Source organism: Centroberyx gerrardi, chromosome 6, assembly GCF_048128805.1.
Source record: "Centroberyx gerrardi isolate f3 chromosome 6, fCenGer3.hap1.cur.20231027, whole genome shotgun sequence".
In the NCBI taxonomy this organism is placed as follows: domain Eukaryota; kingdom Metazoa; phylum Chordata; class Actinopteri; order Beryciformes; family Berycidae; genus Centroberyx; species Centroberyx gerrardi.
This window is the reverse complement of record NC_136002.1, coordinates 15,323,582-15,336,857: the sequence shown is the minus strand read 5'-3', so window position 1 is coordinate 15,336,857 and position 13,276 is coordinate 15,323,582. Positions and strand designations below refer to the sequence as shown.

At 45.7% G+C, this 13,276-nt stretch overlaps 1 protein-coding gene across 1 annotated transcript in view; it reads right to left on the bottom strand.

Moving 5' to 3' along the window:
- Positions 1-299: 299 nt before the first annotated feature.
- grm5b (glutamate receptor, metabotropic 5b) overlaps positions 300-13,276 on the bottom strand; it is a 55,743-nt gene continuing 42,766 nt past the window's right edge. Inside the window, exons 7-17 of the mRNA XM_071925808.2 lie at positions 13,100-13,221; positions 12,299-12,423; positions 11,595-11,763; positions 11,239-11,365; positions 7,599-7,716; positions 7,285-7,471; positions 6,939-7,097; positions 5,729-5,854; positions 4,578-4,760; positions 3,732-3,898; positions 300-1,404 (exon numbers count right to left, since the gene is read on the bottom strand). Coding sequence (XP_071781909.1) covers positions 300-1,404; positions 3,732-3,898; positions 4,578-4,760; positions 5,729-5,854; positions 6,939-7,097; positions 7,285-7,471; positions 7,599-7,716; positions 11,239-11,365; positions 11,595-11,763; positions 12,299-12,423; positions 13,100-13,221 — 2,588 coding nt within the window. The remainder of the gene's footprint in view (positions 1,405-3,731; positions 3,899-4,577; positions 4,761-5,728; positions 5,855-6,938; positions 7,098-7,284; positions 7,472-7,598; positions 7,717-11,238; positions 11,366-11,594; positions 11,764-12,298; positions 12,424-13,099; positions 13,222-13,276) is intronic.

Genomic DNA, 13,276 nt, shown 5'->3' with positions numbered 1-13,276 from the left:
TCCTTGAATCCTCGCTCTTAAAGAGACAACAAAAAAAAAATAAAATAAAATAAAAACTACAATGCCGGCGAGGGTCTTCTACTTGCATCTCACTGAAAACATGTAAACACAAACACAGCAGACTGTCGCCGTTTGATGACCTCACAGATGAGTCCTTTGCTTCACAGTTTTGCCTTCGCCGAGGGACGAATGGATTTCAGTCTATCCATCTTCCCATACTCTGATTCTCGCATTGGCCTATGTCGTCTTTTCAGCTCTCCTCTTCACTCCTGCCTTTTCCTTCACCTGTCCCCCCTCCCTCACAGTGAGGAGGAACTCTGGCTGTAGTTTCTGAGGGTCAGTCTGCTGTACCTGGGCGAAGGGGGAGACGGGGGAGGGTGGGACGGGGCCGGGGGCAGACACAGGCCCGACTCCGAGATCGGTGAGCCGCTGCTGGACGCCAGGGAGTCGCGGAAGGGCGACGGAGGAGTCAAGGCCATAAGCTCCTCTTCTAGCTCCGCCCTCCTCAGGGGGGAGTCGGCCAGGCAGGCGACCAGGCCTCCTCGCACGGGGGAGAGGGAGGGGGAGGTCTGGGGGTGAGGAGGCGGCAGGGGGTAAGGAGAGTGAGGAGGCGGCATGGGGTGGGCGAGGCAGCCGCCCCGCCCGCCCAGGCTGGACTCGACGGGGGGCAGGGGCTGGACGTCGGCGTAAGTGGTGAGGGTGGGGGGCATCTGGAGTTCACGGGGTAACAGGTACGGGTCGGCGGGGTGCGGGGGGGACGGCGCGTGTGTGTGCACGTGCGAGTGCGAGTGCGTCGGAGAGGGAGAGAGCATCATGCTGTTGAGCTCGGTGATGTTGGCGGTGAAGCGGTTGACCACGCAGCTGATCTGATCCATCAGCGAACTCTGACACTCCCCTGGGTTGTCGCACCCGGTAACTATGCAACCGTCGCCCCCGACAATGACAGAACCACCGTTTCCACCGCCACCACCAGCGCCAGCACCGCCACTGCCACCGCCGCAACCGCTGCTCATGTACTTCGGCATACCAATCACCTGGGGCTCCTCCACCAAACCCGCCCCCAGTCTCTGGCTGACCGTGCTGATTGGCGAAGGGGTATGGGGCCGGTACGTGATTGGATACCTCTCTTCGGCCTCCGAGAGCTCGTACAGCGTCTTGTCGGCGTCGGGATGGGTGGGCAGGGTGGGCAGGGAGGGCATGGAGGGGAGAGAGGGCAGAGGGACGTGGGGCGGCAGGTCCCCCCCTCCACAGTAGCGTCCCTCGGGGGTTTTGGAGAAGGGCTTGATGACGGCAGTCTGGTTGTTCTCCTTCTTCTTGATGTGAAAGGACAGCCGCTGCCAGAGGTGGTTGCCACGTGAACCGCTGCGTTCCGTCTGCGCCCAGGACACCGACTTCCCATTGGAGCTGGAGGACAGGAGGGAAGTGGAAATGGGGAAGTTAGCGTGGAACAATACGCAGTGTTGGGGAGTAGTTTCACCACATGTAATTAGTAGGTTAACAAAAAAAATTGTGTTAACTACATTGATTTTATTTACATATCAGATGCTACAAACACTATTTAATTTCTTTATTTTCAGTTTACATGCAACCAAAAGTCTGTGAAGAATCCAAAGTGGGTTGCTTGGTTCAGGTTTAGGTCCAGACTATAGTCTGACAGCCAGCTGTCTGAGTGAAAATGTAGGAGTGATGGACATTACATTCAAAAGAAAGTTAACACTCCTTGCACTTCTTCCTGTGACACCTAAATAGGGTTATTTGGTTTGCGTTTACATGCAGACTCTAGTTTCTGGCAGGCAGCTGTCGGACAGTATAAGCACAATGAACATTTATTTCAAATAAAATTCAATTTTTATTAACATACTAATCAGTGGGATGGTTTATATATCATATGACATTGCAGACATTGATCTGATCATTGTTTACAAAATAGTTTGTAAAAAATACTTAAACTATGATTGCTTTGCATTTAGGCTAATTTAAGATCTAAAATAACTTCTTCAAATAGAGGCTAGACTCCAACAGACTTTAAGTAAGAAAATACTTAAGTAAGTAAGAAAACCACATGGACTTAATATGCTGAGTAATTTCATTACAATTAATTTTCTGTTCTATTTTTACCCAACTTCATATTTCTCTGCCACTTTCTCTCTTCCTTTCTCTCACTCCCAATTTTTCCCACTTTTCACCACTTCCCATCAGTCAGCACCCCCCCCCCCCCAGTCCCTCTTTTTCTTCCTCTCATCCCTTTGTCAGGTTAATTAGTGTGATTAATCTATAGTGGAACTTCTGATTAAACCACACACCACCGTGGCTGGGGGTGAAAAGAACTCAAATGACCCAGGAGACACACACACACACCCACACGCACACCCACACACAGACTGCGTGACACTCACACACACACGCACACACACTGCACATTTCCACATATACATGTCTGTATGCTGCACACACCCACACGCGCCCATTCATTCGTCCGGTGCTGTGATCTTCAATGATTTCCAATGTGATCTCTTCCCCTGATCCCAGAGGAAGAGTCAGTCTCTGGCGCTACAGAAGGCTGGGGAGTGAGACCGTAGCCTCAGGCCAGACCTGCTAGGCAATGACTAGTGGAAATACATGTTGCATCTGCAGGAGCGCTTGATTTATCTTATCTTACAAATGGCGTATCCACTTCTGAGGCTGATTTGAATGTCTGGCGAGATGAATCAAGCAGACCTCGGTATAGTTCAAACATTTGAAACCATATATATGTGCACTTTCTAAATGTAAAATATTCCGAATTGGAAATTCTGTATGTCTTTCTTTTTCGTTCGCTGGCCTACTGGCTTCATGTCTGTCTGTGTCAGTTGAGGCTATACAATGACAGCATCTCAAAGGCAACAGCCTCCAGCCCCGCACTGAGGAGACAGACAGCCCTGCCAATTACCACCGCACACAGAGGAAGACAGGAGGAAAAGAGATGGAAAGGGGAGGAGAGGAACAAAAAAAACCAAGATGGGAGCGACACTTCTCATAAGGACGTGATTGAAATCTTGCTTGCCAAGCAGGGTGAGCTGGAGTAACCTGCTGACAAACGAAAATGTGTTCTGTCTTTTTCCTCTCTCTCTCTTTTCATTCTGGGCAAGTGGCCGTGCGTCACTCCCTTTGTGTCCGTTTGATCGGTTAGTTGTCGCTGTAGATGACTTGGGGATGGTGTTAAGACGGGCGTGAAAGCTATTATTTCTCTCCTTTTCACACTATTCCTTTTGCCTTTTCATTTCCATCGCTTCCACTCTTCGTCTCTCTACTCCCCGCCTCCGACCTTCCTTGTCTCTATGACTCCTCTCTCTGTCTCTATAGATTTCTCTTTTAATTTCCTCCTTATCTTTCCCTCACTTCCTCCCTGTATCTGTGTCTTTCTGCATACACTGCCCTCTTTGCATCATCCCTCTCTCTCATGCTCTACCTCGTTTCCATTAGGCCGTTGTCTGCAGTTCACGCTAGGGTCAGAGGAACAGTCAGACAGACTCGGGGGAGTCCAGAGAATCAATCTTTCAGAGAGCTCAAACACACATACACACACACAGACACATACACACACACCGTAAATGGTCTCAGAGAGGGACCATTACTGAAATGGTACCTTGGACAGTTACTGAGAACTAACCAGGCATTAACCTGGCCAACAAACCTGCAGCATATATAACACATAATAACACACACACACACACACACACACACACACACACCTGAGTGTCTCTCCAGCAGAGCCCCTGCGTTTCCAGAGGTTGACCAGACTAGAGGAGCGGCTGGCGGCCGAGGATGATTTGCCGTCACCCACGTGCATGCGCACCACTGTGCTGGTGGTGAAGGCACTGCGCACATTACGCTCTGGCTTGGCCAGGATGATGTACACCTGATACGAGATAAACACAAAGATAATATAAACATAGCTAAACCATTAATAGTCCAAAAGCAGAATATTAATTTAAGTATTTAATTTAAAAATTGACAGAAAGACCGTTTTCTCTAGTTGCTTGAGCACAAACTTGAAGATCCACAGGAATATGTAATCATTATCAACGAACATGATAATATTTTAAATGGAATTTCTTTCTCCACTTCAATGCAGGAATTTCATACAAATGACATTTTGGGACACTCACTTTCCATTTTATAGTGTATACTTAATGCATTGCATGTGCATCTCCTATCCAATGGCAAATCTTTTTACCAGCACATTTTTAGTATACCTGCACCAAAACAAACTGTGCTGTACTGTATTAAACCAAACTGTGCAAAAAACATGATTGAAAAACATACCATACTGTGGTAGCATTAATATTAAATGGTACAGTTATGCAGTGGAAAACCACAAATGCTTCCTTCTTGCTTCTGGCTATGGGAAGAAACAGTAAATATTCACAAATACAGACTAACCCACTCAAGAGTAAATTCCCATGACCCTTCTAACCAGTATCCAAAGGGTATTTTCCTCGAACTAGGGGCAGCAGTAGCTTAAAAGTTAGAGAAACTTAACTCTGGATATGAACAGTGAATGAAGTACTAACAGTGGATGTTAGCTCCAGCCTTACCTTGGGTACGAACATGCAGCAGAGAGCCACGGTGGCGCTGAGGCTGACACTGAAGCACATGGTGATAATCTTGTAGTTGGAGCCAAAGTAGATGGGGACAAAAGCCAGCCAGATGATACAGGTGGTGTACATGGTGAAGGCTATGTACTTAGCCTCATTGAAATTAGCCGGGACGTTACGGGTCTTGGAGAGAGAGACAGGGTGAGAGACAGAGAGAGAGAGAGAGAGAGAGACAAGGTATATTTTTTGTTGTTGAATCATATTGATTTAGCCTCAAATGATGAACATAAGGCAAAAGAAGACACTGTTAGCTTTTGATTACGGATCTTTACAGACCCAGACTAGAGACTACTACACTGCTACACCATTGCTTTTACACTGTAGCTGTAATTTGACTGCTGACCCTTAACATTGTGTAGAGAGGAAGTGATGTAAGTGAAAACATGGCGTCATAACCCCACATCACCAAGCGTGTGTTACCAGAGTTCTGTCGCTTGGCTCTGTCACTACTGCTGTCTTCACTGCTAATTTATTTGCATTAAGTGCAGTGGATTTCTCTTTTAGCTCTTCACCGCTGCTGCCGTGCTTTCTGCTGCTCTCATTATACTCTACAGAAAATGAATGCCAGCAGGCCGCCGACAATCAAACATTCACTTCAGAATGAGTCTGGTGTAATGGAGTTTGATTCGCTGCCATTGAAAGATTGCAGAGCCCCTCCAAACAAAAACAGCGTGTAAATCATGTCTCTTCATAGTCCTGTTTTAGTGCGTTTAGTATAACACTGGGATGCCAAGGGTTGGACTCAATACCCAGACTGTCTTAATTCATATTTCTCATGTAATGCGAAAATGTGACTTTATGTGCTGAACAGGTTTCATGTCCCTAAGCTGAAAACCCATTCAAAGTATATTGTATAATACCAAAAATGCATAGTCATCAATTACAAAACACATCATTACAGGATATAATGTCACACAGGGTGTCTCACCAGCAAAAAACATTTGAGGATGAAATTAACCTTAGGGTTTTATTATGTTTATCCTTTGAATGATATCTAATAGGAATATTGGGTGTGTGGCTTGGAGGACACAAAAAATATATAATATATAATATAAAAATAATAAAAAAACTACAGTCAGTCCAGCTAGTACCTTGAAGGCATAGAAGGTGCAGCTGAGGATGAGCAGGCCGTTGTATCCCAGTGGCGCCACCACCCCCAGGTTAGTGGTATTACAGATGAGGTTGACCTGGCGGATGCTGGGGTAGTCATGGATCACCTGGAGAGACAGAGGAGGGAACGTCAGGCAGAGCCATGGATAGAAAATAAAATTTAGTAATGGTTTTAAATATGTAACAATAGAGCTATTAACAGAGAGTTTGACCAAGTAGTACAAATCAATATGTGACACTGCACTGTATTTTCAAGTCTGTTGGCATAGAAACATTACAGACAGCCTTAGAGCAGGACTGTGGGCCTGCTACTGAAAACTGGCCAAGCTGTCATTCTGTGCCTTTGCATAAATAGAACAAAACTTCTGGGGCTGCATTAATAGAGCTTCCATAACTAAATCCCCAAGGGAAAATCCTCATAAGCATTCATGTTGTCCACAGCTACTCTAGTTTTGTTTAGTGTACCAATGTGGATCATTTCTCGTTTATCCATTTATCCGTGTGTAAACATGTGTATTATAATTCAAAAACTATGATATTATCCCAAAAAATGTAGAATACAAGAGTGTTTTCTGGTCTACCATCACCGGCCAGAAAACAACACATATCCTGGATATCCTGGAGCAATGCGGCAGCATGTAGACCAACCAAATATCTTGGCACGCAAAAGCTGCATCTTACAAGTTAGCTAAACTTCCAATGTAGCTGCAATGATTTTTACGGCTCTGAATACTCCTCATCTCGTCCTTAAAAAAAAACACACATTAGGTCACTTCAAGTAATAACTGAAGCCCTGGCTGCTGGTAAATTTAGCTAAGTTTAAAACATAGCTAGACTGCACAGCTAGCTAGAGCACACCCGTGCGCTCACTATGCTAGAAATAGAAGTGAGCTATTTGATGATGCCCTAATGAGACCAAAATTGTAGTTCGCTAGACAATAACCACATTATGATTCAACCTAAAATCTGGAAATTTGAGCGTGGAAAAAAAGGATATTTGTCCAAAAGGAAAAATTATGAATACAAATAGCTTGGGTGAAACATCAGAGAGATATGCAAAATTTTTCCAATTCAGCTCACTCTTTCTGTGTCTCGGTGTGTCTGTGCTTGTCTGTCAGGGACGAGACCCACCCATGCACACAGAGAAACGCAGACACAGGGACACACACCGATTCACACACACAGCTCTACCTGCGGTGGCTCCATGAGGAAAAGAGCCACTATGATGCCCAGCTGTAGCAGTATGAGAAGGAAGGCAATGATGAGCTGAGCGCAGGCAGACATGAAGCGAGGTTTCTTTGTACAGATCTTCTTCTTGCTGCCCGCCAGGATCCTTGCTATGCGGTTGGTCTGGGGTCAGATCACAAAAAAAATATACACCATCAGTACCCATTTTATAAACAGTGAATTGAACATATCTGTACTCGGCCCTGTGCTTCCTGATACTGCTACACTGCAGATTGATACAAATTAGTGAGAACAGCTCCTACTCTCAACACCTCATTCCGATTTCACTACCCCTCACCCCGCTCCCTACCTTGGTGACCAGGGCGGAGTAGCTCATGGCAGGTGACAGGCCTATTCCCAGTCGCTGGAGGTAGCAGTGCATGACATGGGGCTTGGCTATGAGGCTGAAGGTGCACAGGTAGCCCAGACAGATCCCTGCCAGTATTATATAGCACAGCTCCCTGCTGGACGATTTCACCACTGGGGTGTCCCGGAACCTGAACACACGCACAGAAATGCACACAGTATGTATAGGGGATAATATCTCTGTCCAATCCAGTAATGCTTACATTGTTCTCCTCATCTGCTATATTTGTGAAGACAGACAGGAGAGAGATTTGTTACCTGATGAAGATTGCGGTGACAAAGAACGTGGCCATGAGGCCCAAACAGGCAAAGACCACGGCAGCAATGGGCTCAGGGTCGCCCCACCGCAGGTACTCCACTGGGATGGGGTCACAGCCTGGGGGAGGGGGGAGGGTGAAATAAGTAAATAAAGTTTGTTGAGAGAAAATGACAAAAAAGGACAGCTGATTGTACTTTTACCTGCTTTGTGTGAAACCTAGGTATAACATAGAATCTTTTAGTAACTTTTAGTGAGACTTAAAAACATTTCTCTATTAGACTATTCTGTTTTTCTCTGTTCATCTGTTCTCTCTCTCTCTTGCTCTCTCTCTCTCTCTCTCTGTAAAAATGTGAGAGAATAATTCCATTTGATTAGTTACCCTGAGTTTGTAATCATTGCATTAATAAGATTTTAATATGGTACCCATTACACTTCATGTCTCCCTCATGATCAACTGTTGCCCTCCAAGGCAACATCTCACTTTTTCTTCCACATCTCTCTAATTCTCTATCGCATTGTTGCTCTCTCTCTTCTCTCCCTCTGTTTCTCTTTCCCTCCCTCCCTCCCGTCCACCCTCGATGTCCATCTTTGCCTCTGTCTCCCTCCGTCTTCCCGTCCATCTCCTCTCCCTCCTTCTTTCCCTCGCTCTCTGTCTCCCTCTCTCCTCTCTGTCCTCTCTCCCTCTCTGCCCCCCCCGCTGCCTCCCTTCTTCCTGTCTTCCTTCTGTCTGACTTGCCTCTCCTTCCTTCAGTCTGTCACTGCATCCCTTTTTCCCTTTCAAGATGTTTCTCTAACTTCCTCTCTTCTTCCTTCTTCTCCCCCTCTCCCTCTATCTCTGTATTCCTCCCTTTCTCCTCTGTTCCCTCTCTCTCCCTCCCTCTATTTCTCCATAGCCCTCTCTCCACCCTTCAATCCCTTTCTGTTTCCCTCACTGCCTCCCTCATCCCTCCTCATCCTCAGCCCTCCCTGCTTGTCTCCCACCTTTCTCCCTAATTCCCTCTCTCCCTCCCTCCATCTCTGTCTTCCTTCTAGGCGAGGAGATAAAGTGTCATTAATTAAAGGGACAGTTCTAATTACGATCCGTCGTAATGCTCGCTGAAATTACCACCCGGCTGTTCGGCCTAGACATAGCACCAGGGACACACGCACACACACACACACACACACACACACATACAGACTCTCTCTTCCTCTCTCAAACTTTCTGTTCCTCTCCCTTTCTCCTTTCTTGCTTTCTCTCTCTCCCTCTGTCTCTCTCTCTCTCTCTCACACACACACACACACACAAACACACGCACACAGACACACACATCTCAGAGACAGTAGGAGAGACAGTGCAGTCATTAAAAAGAATGAAGTAATTTAATGACTTTGTCTTTAACACAGTCAATAAAGTTTATTAAATCAGTGATGTAGTTAAGTTTAAGGGCATAAACAACAGCCTAATTGCTGAATGGGAGCCAAGGGGCCAATAAGAGACAGACAGAAACTAAGTCAGGTGGCTGCAGTCTGGAGAGGATGTGGCTCGCTTGCGGGCATTAGTCATTGTAAAGCTGAAGGATCCATTTGGTCAAAATTGTCTGAAATATAACTAAATCATAATCATCTAAATTGTCTGAGGTGCTAAGCAGTTTGTCACATCATGCTGTGTGCAAAACAGAATAATCAGCCAAGCAATTGTATGTCAAGCCAGGAAATGTGCCAATATTCCTGGAAAATCACCCTGGGTGCTGTCAGCGTATACAAAACAAGTTTCTTATTCGTTTTAAATGGAGAAGCTCCAGTACAGTTTACAATCTTTGCCTCTATTTTTGCTGACTTTGGGAGTGACCTGTACACAAATCTCAATAAAACTGCCCAAGATCATAGAAGTAGCATGTGAAAGTTATTTTAAGAGACAGGAACTAACTGTCCTGCCTTGCCGTCAGGGGGTGGGGACCACTCTAAAAGTTAAGGATGGGAGGACACTAAGGAACTTGCTGAGACTTTAGCTCCAATTAATCCTGCCCACATAAATTTAGATTTCGGGGTTGAAAATCTCTCATCAATTTGTTCTCATGGGTTTTTTCAAAGCAGTCTAAAAGTATTGGCTAGGTCGGCAATTGAATACTTAATTAGTTCACAGAATCTGCAGGAAATCTTGTAGTGTTTGACCCTAGGCCAAACTGCTGCACTGAGGGGAGGGAACCGCTTGGAGGGTTTAGTCAATATAAAGTTTCGAGGCAAACTCCTTCAAACATTCTCAAACTCAGACTGTGGAACTTTACCGATCAGTGGAGAGGCTCAAATCCCAGAGCTAATCCTCCTTTTTTCTGCTCCTTGCACTCTCCCTGGCTGCTGCTTCTGTCAGAGTCTCTATTCATCTCCATCTCTCCCCCACCCCCCCCCCTCTCTCTCTCTCTCTTTCTCTCTCGGACCCACTGCTTCTGTCTCTCTTTGTGTCTCTGTTGCTCTAAGTCACTCTTCGCTCACTCTTTTTCGCAGCATCTTCTTTTATTGTGCTCTGTCTACCAAACCGTTTCTATTGCTCTCTGTGGTTTCCACTCCCCCTTTACCTTTATCCCTGCCAGCTGAGACTCCGCTGTATCTCCTCTATTCCCCCTCTTTCTCTATCTCTCTCTTTCCCTCTCTCTACCTCTCTCACTCATTGTCTCTTTTCTTTTGGCCTAAGGGAGACACATCAAAATGTCTGCTGGAGGAACGGGGCAAGCAGTTTGTTTACACCTAATTATTATTGTTCCATTCAGTCCCGTTGGGGGACACATGCGGCACTTATTGTTGATGGAACGACTCACACATACTAACACACACATGAACATGCACACAAACACACATGCACACACACACACACGCACGCACAGTAGTGCATCGATAAGCCTGCTCACGCCTTCTCTCTCTTCTCCTCTGTCATCTGTTTCTCTTTCTCACTTCCTCACTAGTTTGCTCCCTGTTTTACTTTAAGGACGCTTCCTTCTGAGGCGGTGACGCTAAATCTGAATTTTCAGCAGGGCTCAGTTCATGTTTTAATCATAGAGCTTGGAGAGAAGCTAGCAAGCAGTATAATGAGCAGTTGAAAGCATAACAGAGCAATATCCAACAGCTTCGAAAGCAATGGAGGGGAAATACATTTTCATTGCCGCTGAAATGTATTTGCATTGAAAATTGCTCTTGATGCAGAATAATTAAAACATTGGTGACCATGTCGGTAACAAATTAAAGGGATGGGAGGAGGAGGAGAGGGGGAGGGGAGGGGAGGAGAGGGTGAAGAGCAGGCGCCGTCTCTCTATTTCTCTCTCTAATATAATTGGTGGAGGACTTATAATAATAGGCTCTAATGGTGGACTGTATCAGGGAAAAACACAGCTATCTCATTCTGCTAAACACCATTTATCCTATGACAGCACACACACACACACACACACACACACACACACACACAGGCCTCTGAAACTGTAGTTAGATGTTATGTGACACTTAAACTCTCCACTGAAACCAACACAAATGAAATTATTTTATTTCGGGCAGCTAGGCAGGGAGGACTAATCTGTAAGAGCAGGGGAAAGAACACTAGTAGTATACACACACACGCGAGCGCGCGCACACACACACACACACACACACACACACACACACACTGACCTGTGAGGTCGTCAGTAGGCCAGGAACCGAGCTCACAGGCTCGGCAGGTGTACTCATCAAATACAAACTCGTTCTCTTTACAGGGAGTACAGGTCCAGCAGCAGCTCACCTCACCTTTACGGATCACCTGGAGGGAGCAGAGTGCACACACACACACACACACACACATATAGGCAGACATACAAACACACAGACATTCACACATGCACGCACAAGTGAGTGTTTCTACAAGGGTGTGTGTGTATATGGGCATGTCTGTGTGTGTGAGTGTGTGTCTACTATGTTTGCACTGATGTACATGCCAGCTCATGTGCTAGCATGCACATGCTTGCATTACTGTATCTGTAGTCAGCTACCTTGATCTGGCCCTTGGCACAGGGTTCACTGCAGACTGACTTCATGATGCCTTCTTTGCTGGACCAGATTTCATCATCATCTATCTTCAACCCTCTGTTGTCCCAACTGCCCACGTTAATGTAGTCATAGTAGTCCTTCCCCATCTTCTTGAAGTTCATTATTTCATACCTGGGGATGAAAGAGACATCACATCGTAAGAATACACACAAAACACATAACACATACACAGACACATGTACATACATACTGTACATACACTACACTGCATTGCTCAGCAAAGCAGTTCCAGGCAATTAATCTAACTGGTGAAATAGGCTTTTAATTTGTGCTTTATAACCGTGTAGGCATATAAAGTATACGCCCTTTTTGAAAATTGAAATTGATTACTATTACTTTGTTAACTAGTGAGCCGGTTAACCATCTTTTTTGCTCTTCACTGTTTTACTTGTATCCTTATGCATGAACAATACTACAAACATACAGGACATGCATTGGCAATCATTCTGTAGAAGCCATTAGGTACTTTGGTCATGTCAGAAATATTTGGTACAGGCACCTCTTCTGTAGCCGTATCGCCTTGGCACAGACCACACTATCTCAGGAATTGGAATGACAATGTTTTTGCAGAAATAAAAGTCAGTGGCATCATTCTTGAATGACATCATCATTCCTCAACCCTCCTCCATCCAATCACAGTGCCTACCTGCCAGGTGAGTCTCCGTTCTCATCGAACAGGATTCCCTCCCCAGACACGCCTGTGAAGTTGGTTTTCATCAGGAAGTCCAGCAGCGTGGCACCATCTATAGGTCGCATGGCATCACACAGGCCCTTCCACCCAGCAACAGAACCAATCAGAATGATCATTCAACACAACATGCAATGCCTAGGTTCTTCATTTTTCTCCACGCTTGAGAAATGAACAGCTGAGCCACACCGAAAGCGACGTATTCACATGGAGCCATGGCTGCTCCCTCAAATTGGTTGCTTCTGGGCATGTCAACTAGTGGTAGCAAGTTATATTTTGAAAATATATTCAAAGAGTTCAGATAGCTGTGTAAACTTTTAATTACCAGGACATGAAGTTGGAGAAATAAGATTCAATCAATCCAAATCAACCGATGAAAAAATATTACCAATGATTACTGAATTTAGTAGTAAATCTGTCTTAATAGTGGATGAAAGCCAGTAGAAGCATTGCGCAATCAACGCCATCTTCTTTGGCCAAATGGATTGGTTTCCACATGGCAAACATCACGTGCATTTGCATAAAAGTTAACTGAATTTCAAATGTTGTCCCACACCTTTCCCCCCATCACGTGCTTGGTTTGCACCGCAAGCTATCCCAGCATGCACTGAACAGAGAACTGCTCGCTTCACAGAGAAAATGAACGGAGGCCCATGGAATATATTGTTCCATCTATCCATCCCTCTCTCCCTCCTTGGCCCCCTTCCTTTGTCCCACTGTCCCTCCATTCATCCATTCATCCATCAGAGCAGTACCTACCTGATAGCCTGGGCAGAGGGCCCGCTGCATGTTATGCAGGCCGTATGCCATCGAGTAGATGGCATTGATGACAAACCCCATCTTAGTGTCCTGAGCATATTGCTGCCGAAGCGATTCACGGTCTGCAGAGGTGGGTGGAGGGGGGGGTTGGTGAGGCAGGATGGACAGAAGGCAGGT